At 31.1% G+C, this 20,090-nt stretch overlaps 2 protein-coding genes across 2 annotated transcripts; one reads left to right on the forward strand and one right to left on the reverse strand.

Annotated features, from left to right (window-relative positions):
- The first annotated feature begins 1,269 nt into the window (after positions 1-1,269).
- On the forward strand, positions 1,270-9,707 carry LOC113521544 (palmitoyl-protein thioesterase 1). The gene is made up of 5 exons (XM_026907106.3): positions 1,270-1,716; positions 1,940-2,177; positions 3,715-3,879; positions 7,409-7,685; positions 9,277-9,707. Exons 1-5 carry the CDS (start codon positions 1,635-1,637, stop codon positions 9,409-9,411), a joined length of 897 nt encoding a protein of 298 aa, XP_026762907.2. The 5' UTR covers positions 1,270-1,634; the 3' UTR covers positions 9,412-9,707.
- Positions 9,708-9,998: 291 nt separating this feature from the next.
- Positions 9,999-16,597, reverse strand: LOC113521424 (uncharacterized). The gene is made up of 6 exons (XM_052898949.1): positions 16,428-16,597; positions 15,384-15,549; positions 13,949-14,061; positions 11,935-12,027; positions 11,112-11,242; positions 9,999-10,330 (listed from the first exon to the last, which is right to left on the reverse strand). Exons 1-6 carry the CDS (start codon positions 16,545-16,547, stop codon positions 10,126-10,128), a joined length of 828 nt encoding a protein of 275 aa, XP_052754909.1. The 5' UTR covers positions 16,548-16,597; the 3' UTR covers positions 9,999-10,125.
- Positions 16,598-20,090: the final 3,493 nt, after the last annotated feature.

A 20,090-nucleotide genomic window follows, 5' to 3' on the forward strand; every position in this document is an offset into this window, starting at 1 on the left:
AACTTCAAAAAGAGAGAGAGAGGTCCGGAGCAGCAAAGCTAAAATGAATCCCTCAGTTTAATAAGTTGATGTAATTTTACAAGCTTTTTATTCAGTTCACACTTGTGTGTATAATTGTTTATATTTATTTAGTCAAAATCTTGCAAAATTTATTTTAAATTAGACTTAAATAAACATACCCCCAGGACCAAAAAGAGCTAGAGTAACTTTTCGCTATGTTTATCACATCATTATCGTATCGGCCTTTATCTGTTCACTGCTGAACATAAACCTCCTCTTTAGGAGATTTTGGCGGTAATTGCCACGCTTGGCAAGTAGATTGACAACCGCAGTTAGGATTTGAAGACGTTTTAAGAAAAATGCTGTTGCCCGTCTCTTGCCCTCCCTTAGTCGACATTCTCATCGACAGGTCTTACGACAACTACGGAAAAGAAAGAGGTGGCCTATGCTAAGACCACACATCAAGTTTTTCATATGATCAAATATGTATATTTGGTATTTGATAATTATTGCCTAAAAAGATAAAAATGTTTACTATATTAAAATATCATTTTTACCAAATAGGAAACACAGTAGATATATAAAAAGATTAAAGATTTTCTAGATTTTTTCTATTCACCCCACAAATTCTATTAACCCTATTCTACGGTAATACCATAGAATAAGGATAATACTTTAAAATTCTCTTTCTATATATAATGACAGTAGTTATTGACAGTTTTGACATATTTTTATAGCTTACGAGCCGTTAAGAGTTAACACTACCTGTATAATAATAAAAGTGGAAAATGAATACATGCTACAATCTAGAAGTGTCAACAATACAAAATATATAAATATTCATAGTATTCTACAACTATTTGTAGCATGCCTCTATTCAAAATATTGAATTTAATATGTATAGCTACTTTGTTAATCGACTTAAAATAAAGAGAAGGTTCTCAAATCAATTGGTTCTTTTTATGTTTGTTACTTTAGAACTCCGTCATTTATAAATTGTTTTAATTTTTTATCTAAAAGGATATACTTTCGGGTTAGTTTTATAGATTTTATCAAAATTAGTTTAGTAATTTAGTTTTTAAATTAAATTAAGTGGTTTTGTCGTAATTGAAGTAAAATTTTTAGTAAAATACAGTCTTGAATTATTTAGTGAAATGTTCATAAATTCAACAAACTGGTTGCATAGAATTCATACAGATAAACCTTTTTTTTTTAAATGACGTGGATTTGTTTAGTAACTTGTTAGTTTTTTGACAGTTTTGACGTTTGAATGATGGCCTGAGTATTAGGTTTTGTTTACTTTTTTGTTTACATTTTATTTTTGTTTTCTTCACAAGTTTTCTGAATGCCACCTTCTGTACATTTTGATTCTATATTGACCTTTAATCGAAAATTGAATTAATACGTTATAAATCATATATTTACTGTTAAACATCTTTATCATCATTCAGTCAATTTAAATTAAAACCTGACGTGTGAAAACCAATAGCAAGACGCAATTCTGAGCGCGAGTCAACTAAGTTCAGTTGCGGTTGATTATATTAAATATATTGTTAACCCTACTTTTTTACTTTATGTAGGCATTTTAAGTTAGTCGCGTTTATGAACTTCACTGAATAAGACACCTCAATAAAATGAAATTTTGGATAATATCTATTTTTATTTATAAGTTAGTAATTGCGGATCCAGTGCCCATAGTATTGTGGCATGGAATGGGTAAGTGTCGCAGTATTCACTTATTTTTTAAAGCACAGTTACCAGTGTTAATAAACCTGCGTAAACATAATATGAATATTGATAATTATATTCCCTTAATTCTTGATTAATGTCATTATGGATAAATATATTTTAAGGATAATCTTTATTGTTAAAATTAGATAAAATTTTTGTGTACTATATTGTAGATTTATTAAAAAAATTTTTTTCTGTTTGTCAACAGGAGACACATGTTGTGTCTCAGTAAGTCTTGGTTCTTTTAAATTATTTCTTGAGAAAAACATACCTGGAGTATATGTGAATTCCCTAAGAGTTGGAAATAATACAATTGAAGACCTAGAAAATGGCTATTTCATGAGTCCAAATCAACAAATAGAATATGTGTGTAACTTGCTGGCATCAGATTTGAAATTACGAAATGGATTTAATGCTATTGGTTTTTCACAAGGAAGTCAATTTCTGTAAGTATTTTTATCAAAAATAATATTTTATTTATTGATTTTAGTTATAAAAAAGACATTAAAAGTAAAAAATAATATACTTATATATTACATACAATGTCACAATGGGGAGACAAAAACAATGGAACATCATAATAAAACAAGAACCTTTTTATTTGAGCTATTTATTTATTTATTGCTATTGTTGTTGCACTGTTATTTCAATACAAATATTTGCCGATATTTATTACAAATACATTATTATTTAACTTAATTTAATGATAAATAATATTTGTATTAATATTTGATTCATTTTATTGAAAACTCTGTTTATCTGTGTCTTATATAAATTCTTTTTAATCATTCATTTATAATGTTATAAATATTTATAATGTTAATAAAAAAATATTTAAAATAGGATTCCAAATATTAAGTAATTAGAAAAAATTAGAGAGGTTTGAATCCTTATCCTCTCTTATCAAATTTTCTTTTTCTCCATGTTTTTCCAATTTAATTTAAATACCCATTTCATTATCTATTGTATTGTGACTAAGGTATGAGGTTTGTGCGCAATTTAACATTGATCTATATAATGCTAAACTTTTAATTCTGCTCCACTTGTGTGAACTATAACAACTTATAGTAGTATCTAAGTGTTTGAAAAAGCTTTTTTGACTAGCTGTTGCCTGCGGTTTCATTCATTACATCACTTAATTAAAATATAATTTATTTATTCCATGGGAACATATTGACAAAATAAAAATTGCTAAAACTCTTAATATCTTGTTTTCCTTAATACTTTAATATTATTCTTAATACTTTGCCCATACCAAATTTATCAACAATTGGTCTTAGGCTTTGACAAGTAATAAACAAATCAATCACTAAACTCACTATTCCATTTATAATATTACTTTGTCTTATTTCTATCAATTATTGTAATAAACCTTTATAATTATAAGAATAGTATAAAATAACTAATTAGGTTTGACTATAATGGAATAAAATTTAAATAGTTAAAGATAAAAAATTTCCTTAAGATCACTGCCAGCTAGGGTACCTAGGAGACTGTAATTAAATAATTAATTAATTAAATTAATTATTGTAATTAAGTATTAATTCTAATTAATTAAAAGTTTTATTATTACGAAGTTTCTGCTTACTTATTAATTCAATTGGTATTGAAATATTTAAAAACTTATCACTTATTACTAAATATTAGTAAATATATAAGAAATATATAAAATAAATAAATATTATTTATCATACATAGATATTTACATAGCAACAGGCAAAAGGATAATTATGTAAACACTGAAACTTGTTTATAAACCTAAAACTATTTTTTTTTAATTTAAATATGTTTTGATTCAATTAATTAAAATAATTTCATTCAAACAGGTTCATTATAGATTCACATGATGTGTTAAAAATTATTTTTTAAGTTTTATGTGTATACTGTGTATATATATTGTGACAGTCAGCAGATTCAGAATTTGTCAAAGAAAAATAAGAGTACATGGGTTAAACAACATATTTACATATATTTTTATTTTAGGAGAGGAGTTGTGCAGCGATGTGGACATCAGTTACCACCTATTAAAAATCTAATCACTCTAGGAGGGCAACATCAAGGTGTCTATGGTCTGCCTCATTGTGGAGCTTTGCAGCATGAAAGTTGTGACTATGTGAGGAAGCTGCTTAATTATGCAGCTTATTACAAGTAAGTAACATTTGTTTAAATATGCTACCCAACTCTATGTATGTATATATATAAATTTCATATCTCTTCTCATCAGGTGGATGTCATCACCTCACCATGTATCATGGTAGAGTAAAAAAAAAAACAAATATTGATATACTTTTAAAAATTAGAGATAAAATTACATGAAATTATTCACCTTATAATAATGTTAATTATAAAAACGAATTTACCTTAGAGTGAAGATTTAAACAGGAAAATGAATAAATAAGAATCCAAAATTTTATTAAATTTTGACTAACATAAAAAAAATGAAGAAGGTTGTCAATTTAGTTTTTTTTTTCTTTTTATTACTTTAGAGCTCCATCATTCATAAGCTGTTTTTTTTTATCCTAAAGGGTATACTATCAGATTAGTTTTATAGAAATTTTATCAAAGTTGGTTTAGTAGTTTAATTTTAAATCAAAATAACTGTTTTTCCTACTATTGAGTTTGCTGTAACTTTTTTTTAACAAAATCTACATATAATTTATCATAAGTCAGTGTTGTAATTTCTATAATTTCTAATAAACATCGCAAAAATATCTGATTTCTATAAAGTTACATTACTTTTTATTGCACTATAATATGCAATTTGAAGTAAAAAAAATTAAGTCTTTACAAAACTCACATAGAATTAATTACTCAAGTGTTAAAAGAAATTAATTGAACCAAGAATAATATTATGAACAATCTAATACAGAACAAACAAAGAGATTAATTGAGAACTCATTTTAAATCACTTAAAAAAATATTAATATGTTCTATATCCTTAACAATGCCTATTGTTTGGTATTGTTTCCGAAATTCTAAATAATAAAATTATCATACAAATGGTTGTAACTATTTTAGTCTCTGTCTTAATACTATATTAAAATACTGTTACATTATAACCCTAAGTAACACGTAAGTTCGTTGACACTGTTGAATGGGACTTTATGTTTGTTTGACTAACTGGTCATCAACCCAATCCTTGTAAATCGGGGGAAAAGGGAATTGTTAATAATGATTGTAGGAACCTAGGAACCTAGGTGCCTCCCCTTCTAAGAAACTACCTTTCACCGTGAATTCACCAAGCATTACGGATCAACTAACATAACTTCATTAATTTATTTTTAATACAAATTACTAGTAAGTACAATATCAATGCGGGACTAAACCGGTAGGTACATAATATAATTCTATAGATTCTTAGGATAATAATCAAAATCAGTACAGAATTGGATACGATATAGATGTGATGACTTTGTTCTTTTTAATGATGCTAAAAAAGTACCAACCTTCATCAAGCAACCAGCAAAATGTGAAAGTAAAGGAAAAGACTCATCATTGTACGGTATTTCCTAGTGTTACATCTAAAATTACTCTGGCACTTTGTTAAGTCATTGTTACGGTACTGCTTGCTAAACATTTATGTTAATTGTTAATTCTACATTGTTTATTAAGTGATAAGCATAGAACACTGACAGGAAAATTTAATTCGTTGCTAAATTCATCCAGTTGGTAATAAAAAAAAAAACTGATAAATAATTAGTTATTTAATTAAATACAATTGATTTGAAATATCTGCGTAGCTAAAACTGGGAGATCGATCCTCATACAATACAAACATGTGTATTTTAAAAGAAATTATCTGTTTGTATTGTAGGTAACTCAGAGTTCGTAACTAATCGGGCATCCCCGAATTTAAGACGTGAGTGAAGGCGACATAAATAGTTACAATACAGTATGATTCACGATAGTTATTATTCAACAATATATATTGTTATTGAACAATATATGTTTGTATAAGTTTGGACATTTTTCTACGTATTCTTTACTCATGTTTACAAAAGAGTATACTTGTATTTATATGTTTATCAGAAACTGATACAAGATTTGCAAAACAAAATTGGTGGGACTAAATAATACTGTGAGATGATACACAACAAATCTGAAATCTCTTAAGAAGGTTTCTTAGCTAAGATTTTTTTATTTCTACGCGAAAATGAGTTTACTTACCTTTGTATCTCTCGAGAACATAGTGACTAAATTAGCGTAACATTCTATAATATTTTAAAAAGTGTATGTAGAAATAGCGAAAGTTCTATATTTTATATAGTATACAAATCTGTTGATATTGAAAATTAGCGACATTTTGAATTTATTTTTATAATTAGATTACTTGCACTAATTCCATACAATAACCACAGAAATAAGTTAAAAACACTGCTTATCTAAATAGAGTTTAACAAAACTCTATTTAAGCAATTAAATATTGTTTAGTTGGTGTAATAATTTTTATTTTATAGTTTTATGCACTGAAGCCTATATAAACTCGCTTTCTTTTGTTTAGACATAAACAAATCTTAGACATGCTTTTGTAGTAAGACGTCTAAAATTATATTAAACACGGATCACAGGTTTAAATCTTTGTAGATTCTTTTTTTTTTACATAAAATCGCATGGTCTCTATTATTACTTATTGTTTTAAAAATTATGTAATTGTGATATAGTCGGGTAGCTTGAATAATTAATGCACACTGAAATGTCCAAATTGATGGCGGCTTGGTGGGTCGAGTTGTCGTGTTCTTTAAAATATGGTTGATCGCAATGATGACTGGTTTGTCAGTCATACTCGTGAACGGATAGTAATTTTTAAGGACCAATCTGTTCTAGTAAACTACAACTGATCTATGTGTGCTTAACTTTGATTTTGTATTATTATATTTAATATTTTATGTTACAGTCTATTAATAATTATTTTTTATTATTATTCCTTTTTTTTTTTTTAAGAGTAACAGTTTAGTTTCTTGTCTGTTCTTCTCCTTAATAGAAGAAGAATAAATAAATAAACTTATCATATAAAACTTTTAAAAATAAAGTTTCTTTTTTTATTTAACGGATTCTTTAGGCCACGAAAAACAGTTAATGCCAACATCAATACCCATACACACAAGTAAGATATTATGAAAATTATGCTCTATTGATACGAAAGGTTATCGTCAGTCATGTTTGTTACTTGGAATGGAAATTATCTGTGTGGCCTGTTATTTTATCCTGCTCGAGATCGGACATTGATTTGTAAGCGTTCTTCGTTCCGAATTAAAAAAATAAACAGTGGCTACTGTAAGAATGGAGTAGGGTTGAAACTAATGCATTCTCATTCTTGAACGATGCTGATATCAATTGAAATATCATTGAATTACTTTCGTAATATAAAAATAAAGATAAATATGCTTGCAGTATATCTTTAATGGGATAGTTAGAAATATTAGTCGACTATTATTGTTGTGAATAACAATATAGACACGCTAGTATTTCACGGAGCATATTACATATTAACTGTTATACTAGTACTGTACTTAAGTACTTTCGGATGAGGTCAAAATAATTGTCGGAAATGACAATATTCATAAAATATCCGTTATACATATATATATATATATATATATATATATATATATATATATATATATATATATATATATATATATATATATATATATATATTTTGTTTGTTTTGTTTCAGGTGGGTGCAAAAAGCACTTGTTCAAGCTACTTACTGGCACGATCCACTTGACGAGGAAACGTACAAGAAAGGTAGCCAGTTCTTAGCGGATATAAACAATGAACGAGTAATCAATAAAACTTATATAAACAACTTGAACAAATTGGAACATTTTGTGATGATAAAATTTGACGGTGACTCCATAGTGCAGCCCAGAGGAACGGAGTGGTTCGGCTTCTACAAACCTGGGCAGGCAAAAGTCATGCAAAGCCTGCAAGAGTCTGCTCTTTATGTGAAGGTTGGTACAACATTTTTGAATTTTAATATTGGTGTAGATACTTTATATCTCAAACAGGACTGAAGGGATTGTTAGTAATGGGGTCTGACAGCCTCATAACTAGCAACAGACTCTCTCAGGTCGACCTCCATGTTCTTCTCCTTGGAAACCATTATGGTTGATTCTCATTGAATTAGTCATGATGGACCAACTGACCTTGACTGACGTTCATCCTTGCTTCATCTCATTAGTAAAAAGATTTCTAATTTTTTTTTAATATAAAATATTCTCATAGTACCCCATCGGTGCGTTCTGATAGCACAGGCGGGGTTACCATTCCATTTTTACTCCATTTTTGGTTACCATTATAAATCAGTGGCGTCATTGTATTGATTAGCATTTTGCGTGTTTTTTTTTTAAACCAAATTCACATTATAAGACAATTACTTATTTAATATTCACCATAAGTATTGAGAAATCTCATCATACTCGCCATTAATCTGTAACACAGTGTGTGTGTCTTCTGTGTGCCTGCCCTTATAGCTGTCACTAAAAGCTCTCAAAAAATAATACAAATAAAACAATATTAACTACTTAATATTATTCTCAATTTCGTGTACAATATAGTATATGTCATATATGTGTAAGTTATTTATATATATTTATTCATTTATGTATGTAATTTTAGTATGTATGTATATCTATAATCACTAGTACCGCATTCGAGTATTCTGATATTAACATTAAATCCGCCATGTACACATATTTGTACTAATGAATAAATAAATTAATAACATGAAATATAGACACAAGGAAAAAACAACATTACAAGAAGCAAAGTAAAGAGGCAACAAAGGGTAGCTTTATCGCTAAATAGCATAAACGCTGAACTATGAATTTTTAATCAAATTACCCTCACATGAATAGTAATGTGGACCTTTTTTTATATATTTCTTTTTATATAATTTAAATTTAATTATTTCTAATGTCTGCCAATTTTTCTATCGTTCTAATTATATATCACATAGATGTAGGATAGTACCAGCGACACTGTATCTTTCTTTCAAAATACGTACTAAGTCTTGGTTTGGTTTCTATTACAGTAAATTTACAGGGTACAGAAGAATAACACCTGAGTCCTCAGGAATGGCAATACATGGGGAGTATCATAGACGAAACAATATACTCTGTTATGTCCATGGTACTGCTCACGTCTATAGGCGACGGTTACTACTTTCCATTATGTGGGCCGTCAGCTTGTTTACCATTCTAAGTTGCATTAAAAAAAATATCCCATCCTCAACCCTTACAAACAAAAGATAGATAGATATATAATTTATTTGCATCATTTACAGCACACAAATAACATTAGCTCTCTCTTTTCATTTAAGAGTTTCCTCTTGTCGGTGCAACTAATTCATGCATCTTCCTCCAGCCAGCTCTATCCCAGGCCATATCCTTGATCTCCCTATACGACATGACACCTAGTGTTTCTTTTATCTGTCCCATGTCAACATTAGCTACTGGTACATATTTAAATAAATAGAACAAAACATATACAAAAAAAGGTGGTAATACAATATTTTTCAAATTAATAAATTGTCTATTTCAGGATCGCCTCGGCCTCAAGAAAATGGATAAAGCAGGGAAGCTGGTCTTTTTGTCACAGCCCGGCGACCATCTCCGTTTCTCTCAAGATTGGTTCATTAAAAATATAATTAACGTGTATCTAGATCCAAAGAAATAATTGAAGGCTGATCATAATGAGATTTTAGTTTATAGTTTCTCATTTGTGATAGTTATTAAAACAGAGAAATGAATCGTTTATACTCATAGTGTAGTAAGTATGGGACAATTATATTGTTGTTAGCCATAAAGCACTGTTCTTGTGGTTAATAATTACGATTTCTCATTATTTTATTCTCACTAGGCATAATTATATGTTTATTTATATACAAACTACTATTGATAAGTCAAAATAGCAAAATGAATATATTATGGTAAATCATATTTTAAAAAAATAAAGATTGCTATTAAAATTAATCTTGATTTGAATTTTGACTTTGTAACATCACTCAAGACATTTTTCTCACTAAAAATACACGTATATATAATAAAAATTACATGTACATGCAAACGAAATCGCGTGTGTAACTAGTAGGAATCGCAGGAAATAGCAGAAAAAATCGAGTATTCGTTCACAGATCATGATATAATTATTGTGTCATATAAAATAAAAATACAATATTTACTTAGATACAATAATTTACTGACACATAATGTATAAAACACATAGAAATTAAAAGAACACAATTTTTTTTTATTTTTTTTTTTGTATAAAATATTACAGTTAGAATTCGTATACGATTTCAGAGTATAGATTTAAAATGTAAGCCTACAACTTATCTTTACAACTTATCGTTAGGAATAAATCGAAGATTTATTGTATTCTTAATACATGTTATTCGATAAGATTTTCAAGTTCAATTGCCCGTTGCTTCATGGTAGTGCGGTCAGGGGTGTCCGCGAGCCGCACTTGTACGTACACGCGGACACACTTATTGTGTTTAGAGCTTCTCTTTATGTAGGGGGCGTTGGCACCGCGCAATTTGTGTAGAGGGAACTTCACTAGGCACTGGAGCATGCACCGCTCTGCTATTTTATAACTGAAAATAAAAAAAATACAACTATAGAGCCAAATAAGGTAATAATGTAATGAGGGCCTTAATCAACTGTTTTCAGACGTATTCGAAATATACGAGTATTAGGGTTGAAAAATTTAAAATCCCTACAATTCGATTTAGGATCAGGACTAGAACTCGCATCTTCAAAAGATTAATGATGAATGAAAACTGTTTATTGTTATCCTTACAAAAAAATACATAAAATATGTGCACAAGATAGTTACATCATGCAGATCAAGGAAGGAGTTGGTGTCGTGTCGTATCAAGAGGTGAAGAGACTCGCTGAAAATCAAAGTGAGTGGCAAGAGCTTCACCGACAAGAGCGCAGCTCTTAAATAGGATAGATAGATAGATGTACACAAGAAAAACAAATCATTTTTACAAGAACCAAGTTGAAGGAGCAACAATTTGCGGTCTTATCACTAAATAACGACTATTTCTGGTAACCTTGAACAGGAATAATTAAACAAAACGGAGAAAAGATATTGAGAAATTTGCCGTTTTATAGTAAGTATTCTTTCTCGGATGTTACATGAAATAGAAAGAGATAGTAATGTTTGGTGTCTTTTTCTTTCTCATGCATCTGAGTACAAAAACTTATGATACTGGTGAATCGGTTTCCCCATTTGTCTAGATGGCGAGACCTATTTATTTATTGAACTTTAATATACCTAAACATTGTAAATGATGTGATTGACACTATATGGCCCTGACCAACATTTACATTGTATAAGTATGATTATTTTACTGGTATTTTGCTTACTCATAAGGGTTTATGCAGTCCATCCGTAAAACCTTATAGCTTTGATCGTGTGCTTGTTCCTTGGATTTTTCAATTAATAAAACAGCCAAACCTTGTCTACGATACTCAGGTGCTACAGCCAACATTCTAATCTGAAACACATTGACAGCTTAAACTAAAAGAAGTATTTGCTTTTAGCACAAATTATTTACTAATTAATTATATTTTAGTATGACTGTTCATTTATTTAAGTATACGAAGACACGTGAATTTCCACGGCTGCAGGGATTAATCCGTGGAAAAATAATTATCACATTATATGTACTCGATGCCCTGTGGTCCCTACATAGAATGGGCCACCGTCTTCCTTTCCCGTGGCTGTCGTAAGAGACAACTAAGGGAACTTTTTAGTCGAGTGACGGGCAGCAGCGTCCCTCTTAAAACATCGCCAAAGCCTAACTGTTGTTGCCAATCCGCCCGCCAAACGTGACAACTACTGACAAAGCTCCTCAATAGAGGGAAGCCTATGTTTAGCAGTGGGCAGTAACGGCTGACATGTCAAATGACACGGCTGGTAAATGGGTACCACTGTTCCACTGTTTCTAATGTGAAGCAAGTACGAGTATGTTTGTATCGCTGTTTTGATATGAGGGGTCAAGGGTAAGATATGACAATGAAATAACAGAATATGAAGGTATAACACCTTAGTCCCCAGAATTGGCAATGTATAGGGGTGTCTACTATTGGCTTTAAGGTGCCTTTTATAATGTTTATGGTATTGTTCATATTTATAGGTGAGCCATAAATTTTTTGTTATTCCAAGTTGTATAAAGAAAATCTTAACCTCATATATCTTTTGTTGCTTGAATATTTCCCAAAGATTTGGAGTCTCCTGTAGCTTGGCTGTGAAGTACAAAAAATCTTTCGTATTGGGATCCTGCAGAGAAATGAATATAAATCATTCAAAATTTATACAGTTTTTTTTTTTATTTTTATGCATTCTTTATTGACCATATTACAAAGAAAAGTTTGGTACAAAAGGCGAACTACTACATGATATTCTCTCCCAATCAGTCAGATTCTACAGATTTGACACATCAATACAGATTTTTTTTAAAGGGATAATAATGGAATTGTATACGCTGGTAGGGTATCGGAGAATAATAAATAGAAAATGGAGTCGAGTAACTTAGCTCATAGTGCGATATTAACTAGTAATCAATCACGATGGTTTACAGTGGGAATCGTGTGGAAGTCAACCTAACAGGATAACTACTAATCATAGGTCCTCTAGACCCCATTGCTAACAATTCTGCCCCCTCTTGTAACCCCGCTTGCACTATCGATATATATTGGCGGGGCACCAGTGAGACATGACAGGTGAGGATGAAGCACATCAGTTAGCACAATGTGATTAATTCAATAATAAATAAAAGTTTCCAGGAGAACCGCGAGGAGGTCGGTCTTATATATTGCTAACAACACGGTTGTTAATCGCAATTAGTAACAACTGCATCTCCCCCTATTAATACTAGTTAGGTCCTACCTACCTATAAGAATTCTGAAATTATAAGTAAACTACATATTTACTAAAGACTGCTTCGATTTTATATATCTCCGACGCGGCGGTTTTCCTTGTATACTATTATTTTGTCAAGGTTTCGTCTAGTAATTATTTAGAACGGACTTCTAAGTAGGTACGCGACCCTCACACCATCGTTAAATTAAAACCTAACTAGATGCAATTTTATTGTTAATTTTATTTCCAACACACTCCTAAGTGAAATGTGTTCAAATTTAATATATGGTATCTTGTTAAATATTTTTCTACCATGACCGCTGTAACTCGCTAACAAATGGACAATATTAAGACAATTAATGATGATGATGATTTGTTAAAATCCGTTTCTAGCGTTGATAACTTAGCGCTGGAACACTTTAATTTGATTATCGTAACAAGTTTTTGCGGCTAATCTATATGCATATTGAGGGTATATAGAGAGTAGGTATTCCGCTAACATCAATCAATGCATAAAATAAAATTGTAACTGTTCGCTGTCTGTACATTGAAGATATATAAAAAATCTATTATAGGGAGGCTTTATAATAATAAATATATACAATAGAACCCAAAGGATTTTTTTTTATAATTTGTGTATGTTTTTTTTGATGGGTGGAAATTGTATGGTAACCCAGTCTGCGCTAACGGAGCACCAGTGAAGGGTGATAGATAAGAATGAAAACAGGCCAGTTAGCCCATCATGATAAATTCATCAGGAATTAACTATGACAGTTTCCAGGAGGAACCGCGAGAAGGTCGACCTGGTTTGGTACATTGCTAGTAATGGGATTCTCAGTCTCCATTACTAACAATCCCATTCCCTCCAATTTGCGTCTGTTTGTCTGTACGTTTGCAAACGCTGATCTCAGAAACGGCCTAACCGATTTAAATGTGGTTTTCACTAATGCGTTGCAATTTGCTTAACATTTAGTGTTAGTTTAATTTCAATCGGTTCTCAAATAAAAAAGATATCAATCTAAAGAATCACATATAAAAATCAGATATAAAATTACTGATTAATTAAATTGGCTGAAACTTTTTTTATTATTTGTATTAATTATCAAAAATTCTGTCTACTCGTGCGAAGTCAGATCGGATCGCTAGTAATTACCTATAATTGATGGGGGCGGGATATAATAGGTAAAGAAACTTAGGCTTATGGCCTAGGTATATAAAAATAAAATAAAGAGTCAAACTATCAACAACAGATGTGAATACTTTGATGGACATCATACATTGTGGATTTATTTTATTATTTCGAATTTGTATAGGATTTCGAATTTATGTAGATACTCACTTGTCTATAGAAGGCATAGTTTCGAAGATTTTGCGGATCTACTGGACTGCTCGCAAAACCAACGCATATACCAGCAATTTTGTCGTCCTCGGTTTTTGCTAATAGTGTATTCCCTGTAATTAATATACAAAATTTATATTAAATTAACAGCTCCGTTATTTTGGTACCGAGGATGTATGTAATCACATTACACTTAGGTACACTTTTTTATATTTTAAACTCATACGCGAGCCAATGCTCGGTCAAAACCGAGTCATGAAGAAGTTGTTTTTTATGAAACTTAGAATGGCAAACAAGCTAATGTCCCACCTGATGGAAAGTGGTAACCTTCACCTATACAAATGAGCAGTACCATGGACGTAACAGAGTATACTGCTTAGTCCATAATACCCTCCACGTTGCCATTCCTGAGGACTCAGGTGTTATTCCTCTGTGCCCTGTAAATTTGCTGCCATATCCCACCCTTCAAACCGAAACACAGTCATGCAAACACAACTGCTTCACGGTAAAAACACGAATGGAATAGAGGTGCCCAAGCAAACGACTTTTGTACAAAGTCTCCCTCTGGTAAAGTCAGAAGGGGACATGAGCGATTGATCTAAATCTAAAAATCTTCTCCAGCTAAGGAATTTAATGGTAATACACAGTAGAAACAAAACTTCAAAGTGCTTTGCCATTATTTGGCAGACAAATTAACTGATTACTCTCCATCATGTTATAGCAAAATGTAATCACTATGCTTTTGGTGGTTGGTGCTTTAATTAATAAAAAAAATCATAAGAGAATGAATATGGTTTCTTAACACCACACATATGAATAGATAAATCCTATACTCAATATTCTTATACTAATATAATACACTAATTAGAGTAAGATCAATTTCGGTTTACGTCACGTAGGTGTGCTTAAGATCTACCCTTTTAATAGACAAGTGACAAAAAGATTTATCGGATGATACGTTTCATTCATAGCGTCCTGGAGTTTTTTTTTTTTTTTATAGTTCTGGGTCGCATAAATGACAGTGATTAGTTATTAGATACGGGTGACGGGTCAGCTCAAAAGAATCGAAGGGAAATGAAATACTCAAAAATGTATGTAAACATAGGATATGATTGATATAGATAGGTTATTCAAGTAAGTAGTGATCTTATTACTAATTGATTTGGATATCCTGGATTTTTTTTAATGGGTGATAATTGAATGGTAATCCCGCCTGCGCTATCGGGTTACTCTAGCACCAGTGAGGGATGATAGGTAAGTATGAAAAAGCAGATCAGCTAACCCAACATGACTAATACCACTAGAATTAACTACGACGATTTCCAAGGGGAATCGCATGGAGATCGACCTGATAAGGTGTATTACCAGCAATAGGTCAATTAGACCCCATTACTAACAATCCCTTACCCCCCTATCCTGGAGAATTTATAAGTACCTTGTTTAAATAAATTAGTAAGGTATTCGTCAAGTGCCCGATCATTACTCAAGTCCATATTACGCGCTCGGACCAACACATGTTCCTTGAGATAGTGTCGCTTGATGATATCCATCGCCGGTTCATGATGTTCACTGGCCACCGGGACAATCGTGAAATTCTCAAACTGGAAGAAAAGCTTATCTCTCACGTAGATACAGAAGTAGCTGCAACTATCGTATTAACTAGAATTTATTGGTGTATATCAGTGTTTCACTACCTCTACCTCTATAGTCTAAGTCTATAGAGGAATCGCGAAAACTACCTCACTAAAAAAAACTAAATTATAAAGATAGATTTATTGAGAATAATGATAATTAAAACATTTGTTTGTTAATACAAATTAACAAAATTAATTAATTAATTCTGTATTTATCCGAAACCTAATCATCTTTGTAATATTATAAAATATATCAAAAAATGCGAAGGGTCGGGGGTCACGGAATATTTTTTCATAGTAAGGGGTCGTGTTATAAAAAAGGTTGAAAAACACTGGTCTAAATAAACTACTGATCTACACAGTGCGTGCATTGTGTTTTAGTCTAAACGGTAATAGTCAAGAACGATTTATGTCCCCCAAGGGGGAGGATTATGTTCAGCAGTGAATAGTTAAAAGCTGATATGATGATGATGATGATCTATGTCACAAACCAGCTCATAACACTTTACATTCTTTAGGAGCGGAAGCGATAATACATGAGGATCTAAATCCGGTGATATTCACAGTGTATTTATGTTTATCACAAAACATTATGTTTACTATTTTAGTATCAGGTTATCAGCGTCAGCTTATTTACACCACAACGTCTAGTATAATTGTGTAAAAAATAGTGTAGGCATTAACTTTTTACATTCCGTCGTGAGCAACAATTAGGGACGCTCTGAGTGTCACTTAATTCTATTATCTGTAACGTTTATGGTGCTACTCATATAAATAAATAACCGTTAACTCTTTCCATCAGGTAGGCCGTTAATAAACTGAAACTAAAATGAACTAATATTTACCTTCTCCTGATTTAATAAATCTTTGATGCCGAATATACTGTGACATTTTTTAACATGTCTTATACGTGATGTTTTAGTAATATTTGGAATTGTTAATTTACTCAATATTAGAGAAAACATTTTATTTTATTCAACACTAATAATTTTAAGACAATAATGACATTCGTGACGTTTTCATATTAAGTAGTATCTATTAAAAATTATAACACTGAGTATTTATGCTTTTTTTTTAATGGATGATAATAGAATTCTTATTTCGCCTGCGCTATCGCTATACATTAGCGGGGTACCAGTGTGAGATGATAGATGATGATAAAGCAGGTCAGTTGACTTATCGTGACGAATTCAACAATAAATCAATCACGATGGTTTCCAGGAAGAACTGCTTGGAGATCAATCAATAATAGGAAATAATAGGGTATATTGCTAGCAATGGAACTGCTAATTCCATTACTAACAATCCACTCTCCTCTATGTATCTTTGCTTACCAACACGGGTAAACATCAAACATATGTCTTTCAAGTTGGTACCTATCTATCTGGTAAAGACTAATGGAGTACCAGTGTGAGAGAGAAGGGATTGTTAATGGGATTAGTAGATGTTATTAATACATATAATGATGGTTATTAATACCCATTTAATGAGCTATCACTATTTAAAGGAAGAAAGACAAAGACGAAAATATATTTTATTTATTTATTCTTTATTGCACAATAAAACTTGTCACTTAATTACACAAATAAATGACTGAATTGATTTCAATTAAATCGTACCTAATAAATTTAATAAAACTTATTATTGTATATGTATTTATGTTCAAACTTGTTGCATAATTCACACATTTATATAATTCCTCTTCATAAGCATGTAATTAGAAAACAACTATAAAATAAGTGTTGTAAAACTTTCATTTAAATCAATAATCATGTTGATTATTGATACACGACGATTGGTAAGAAATTGAAAAGAACCACTTTTATACGAATTTCTTTTAGTTATTGTTAAAGTTACATTTTTGCTGTAATAGCTTAAGAAGGTCTTAGATTATATATAGATAGATGTCTCCATAAAAATGCTTTGAGTAAAACGAGTCAACTTTTTCGTACAATTTTGTGTAATAAATAGTTATAAGTAATTCCTTTAGAACTTCTATATTTATTTTATCTTATAATTTATTCGTCTTTTTAATGCGTAAATACTTATTTTATTTATGAAATAATACGTCAAGATATATTTTAATAGAACACTGATAAAAAAACAAGTCAGCTTATTTGACAAAAATATTTTAATTTGACCCGTTTTTGAGGCTCGATGCTCTATCTATATAATCTAAACCTTAGCATACCTATCTAATACTTTTTTCGTTTGTGGATTCTAGTCTCTATACGTAGTTTATTCGTTTTCAGTATATATTTTAGTGCTGGAATGCAGATGCATAAATTTTATAGATTTACCAGTTAAGAAAATGAATATTGATAAATCAAGGTTGCCAGTAAAAACACGCTACACAAAGTCAGTTGTCAACGAACTACGAAGACATTGGTTATACAATAAATATAAGTTAAGGCAAAGCCCAGAGGCAACAGTTACAAAATACGAAGAGGAAAAGGATGCAAATTTCAAAAATAAAATTTCGACGCTAGTAAAACAGACTCTTCACGATACAGAGAAAAAAATTAAAACTGTGCAACATCTTAAAATTATGTACAGAGAGGAAGCTCCTTACAAAGTGGGCTTTATTCTGAGTATGGTGAAAAAATCTAGAGATGTATTGAACGAGCTATTCAATGTAGCTGTGAAGCATCGGGACGAGTGGAAAGCTCTGGAACAGTTGAAGATCTTAGAGTCAATAGTCAACACCAATGTTGATACGACTAATCTGATGAGGCAACTGGTTGAACTACATGTACAAAGTTTAAACAATACGAATTCAGCAGAAATAAAAAGGATGGTACTGGCATGACCTTGCAATAATTTGCAACACAACACAACAAAACACAACAAAACAAACTAACGGCCCACCTGATCGAAAGTGGTTACCGTCACTTATAAACATGAACAGTACCATGTATTATCCTTATTTGTAATAATACATTAAAAATCTTCTTGCCTTACGTAGGTATATAGTCGTTTATGTTCATCATTTTTTCTGTATAAACAGAACACATCCATCAAGAGCATAATGTATCAGCCACACGTCAGTTTACCTTATCCAAAGAAAAAAGCGAGAAACGCGAGATGCTTTATACATTTTTACACGTGTATTTCAAACCACACATTGTACTACCTTAAATAATGAGGAGTCGCATCCCATCTTTTCCAGCCGTTAATTATTCGCGGGTAGGCGCAGTTTTCTGACGAGGCACCTGTGCCTTGATGAGGTCGCGCTAGTGCATTAGTTGATGACGTCACACCTCGGTAGGTATGTAACTGGTAAGTAACTAGTCATAAAAAAAGACATAAATTACAAGTAGGTTTTAGTATATAAAATTTAATATACCTTTGTGATTGCTACGGTTTAACACACTGCATCGTCTCTCGAAGGTTGCGGCTTCATACCCGTATAATATAATTCTTATTCATACATCTACATATATCTATAAATCTAAACTATGAGTTGGTAGACATTTCTATTTAAGTGTTTATATTAGTCTGGGTGTTTTCTATCTACTTTAAATGTTTATATATAATTTACTTAATTTAGAGGGGTACTTATCCTAAAATCACATACATTTGAATTTCGAAATCTAGAAAAAAAAAAGAACAACAAAATTGCTAGAAAACGGTAAAGGTAATTTCATAGTTAAGCATTTAATAATACGTATATGTGTACGTGGCTATCTTCTCCAAATAGATAGGTAGACCCACCGGAGTAGATAGCAAGCGTCCGTATTTCATAAAACAAAAGACCATAACAATAGGCAAACTGGAAACTTTTTTGGCTTAATAAACAATGGTGTGTAGGTAAACGTGGAATAGAAACATTTTTAGTATAGGGCTGTAATACGTGAAAATAATATTATTATATTTATTTATTATATTTCACAGTTTGAGTGCCGAACATTCTCATTAGGCTCCAAGTAGTAATCTAACAATTTGCCTGAAAATACTTCGTTTAGTGGTGAAAACCGTATCGCAAAACATGCATGAACGAAATGGCAATCGGAGATTGATGACTAATATGGAAAGTTATGAAACTTCTGGTATAATAGTGGTGGTCAATCTTCGAGTGTTGACAGTCACACACATACTAATGGTAGAGGAATTAAACAAAAAACACATAGTTCAGTAAAATAATATTAAATAAATAGCAAAAAAAAAAACATTACGTGGGTATATATAAATAAATTACTTAAGTAAGTATAGCTAAGCTTATATCTCCGTAGAGATTAGAAAAGTAAAAATTTCGCGGTGTGTGTTATTCCATGCAATTCGTAACTTAGTTTTTTTTTTTACACAACTTAGAATGGCAAACAATCTGACGGCCCACCTGATGGAAAGTAGTAACCGTCGCCTATAGACATGAGCAGTACCATGGACATAACAGAGTATACTGTTTCGCCCATGATACTCCCCCATGCGTTGCCATTCCTGAGGACTCATGTTATTCCTTTGTACCCTGTAAATTCACGCCATATCCCACCCTGAAGGGTGAAAACGGT

The sequence above is a fragment of the Galleria mellonella genome, unplaced genomic scaffold (assembly GCF_026898425.1).
Source record: "Galleria mellonella isolate WM207_F2 unplaced genomic scaffold, CSIRO_AGI_GalMel_v1 utg55, whole genome shotgun sequence".
Lineage (NCBI taxonomy): Eukaryota > Metazoa > Arthropoda > Insecta > Lepidoptera > Pyralidae > Galleria > Galleria mellonella.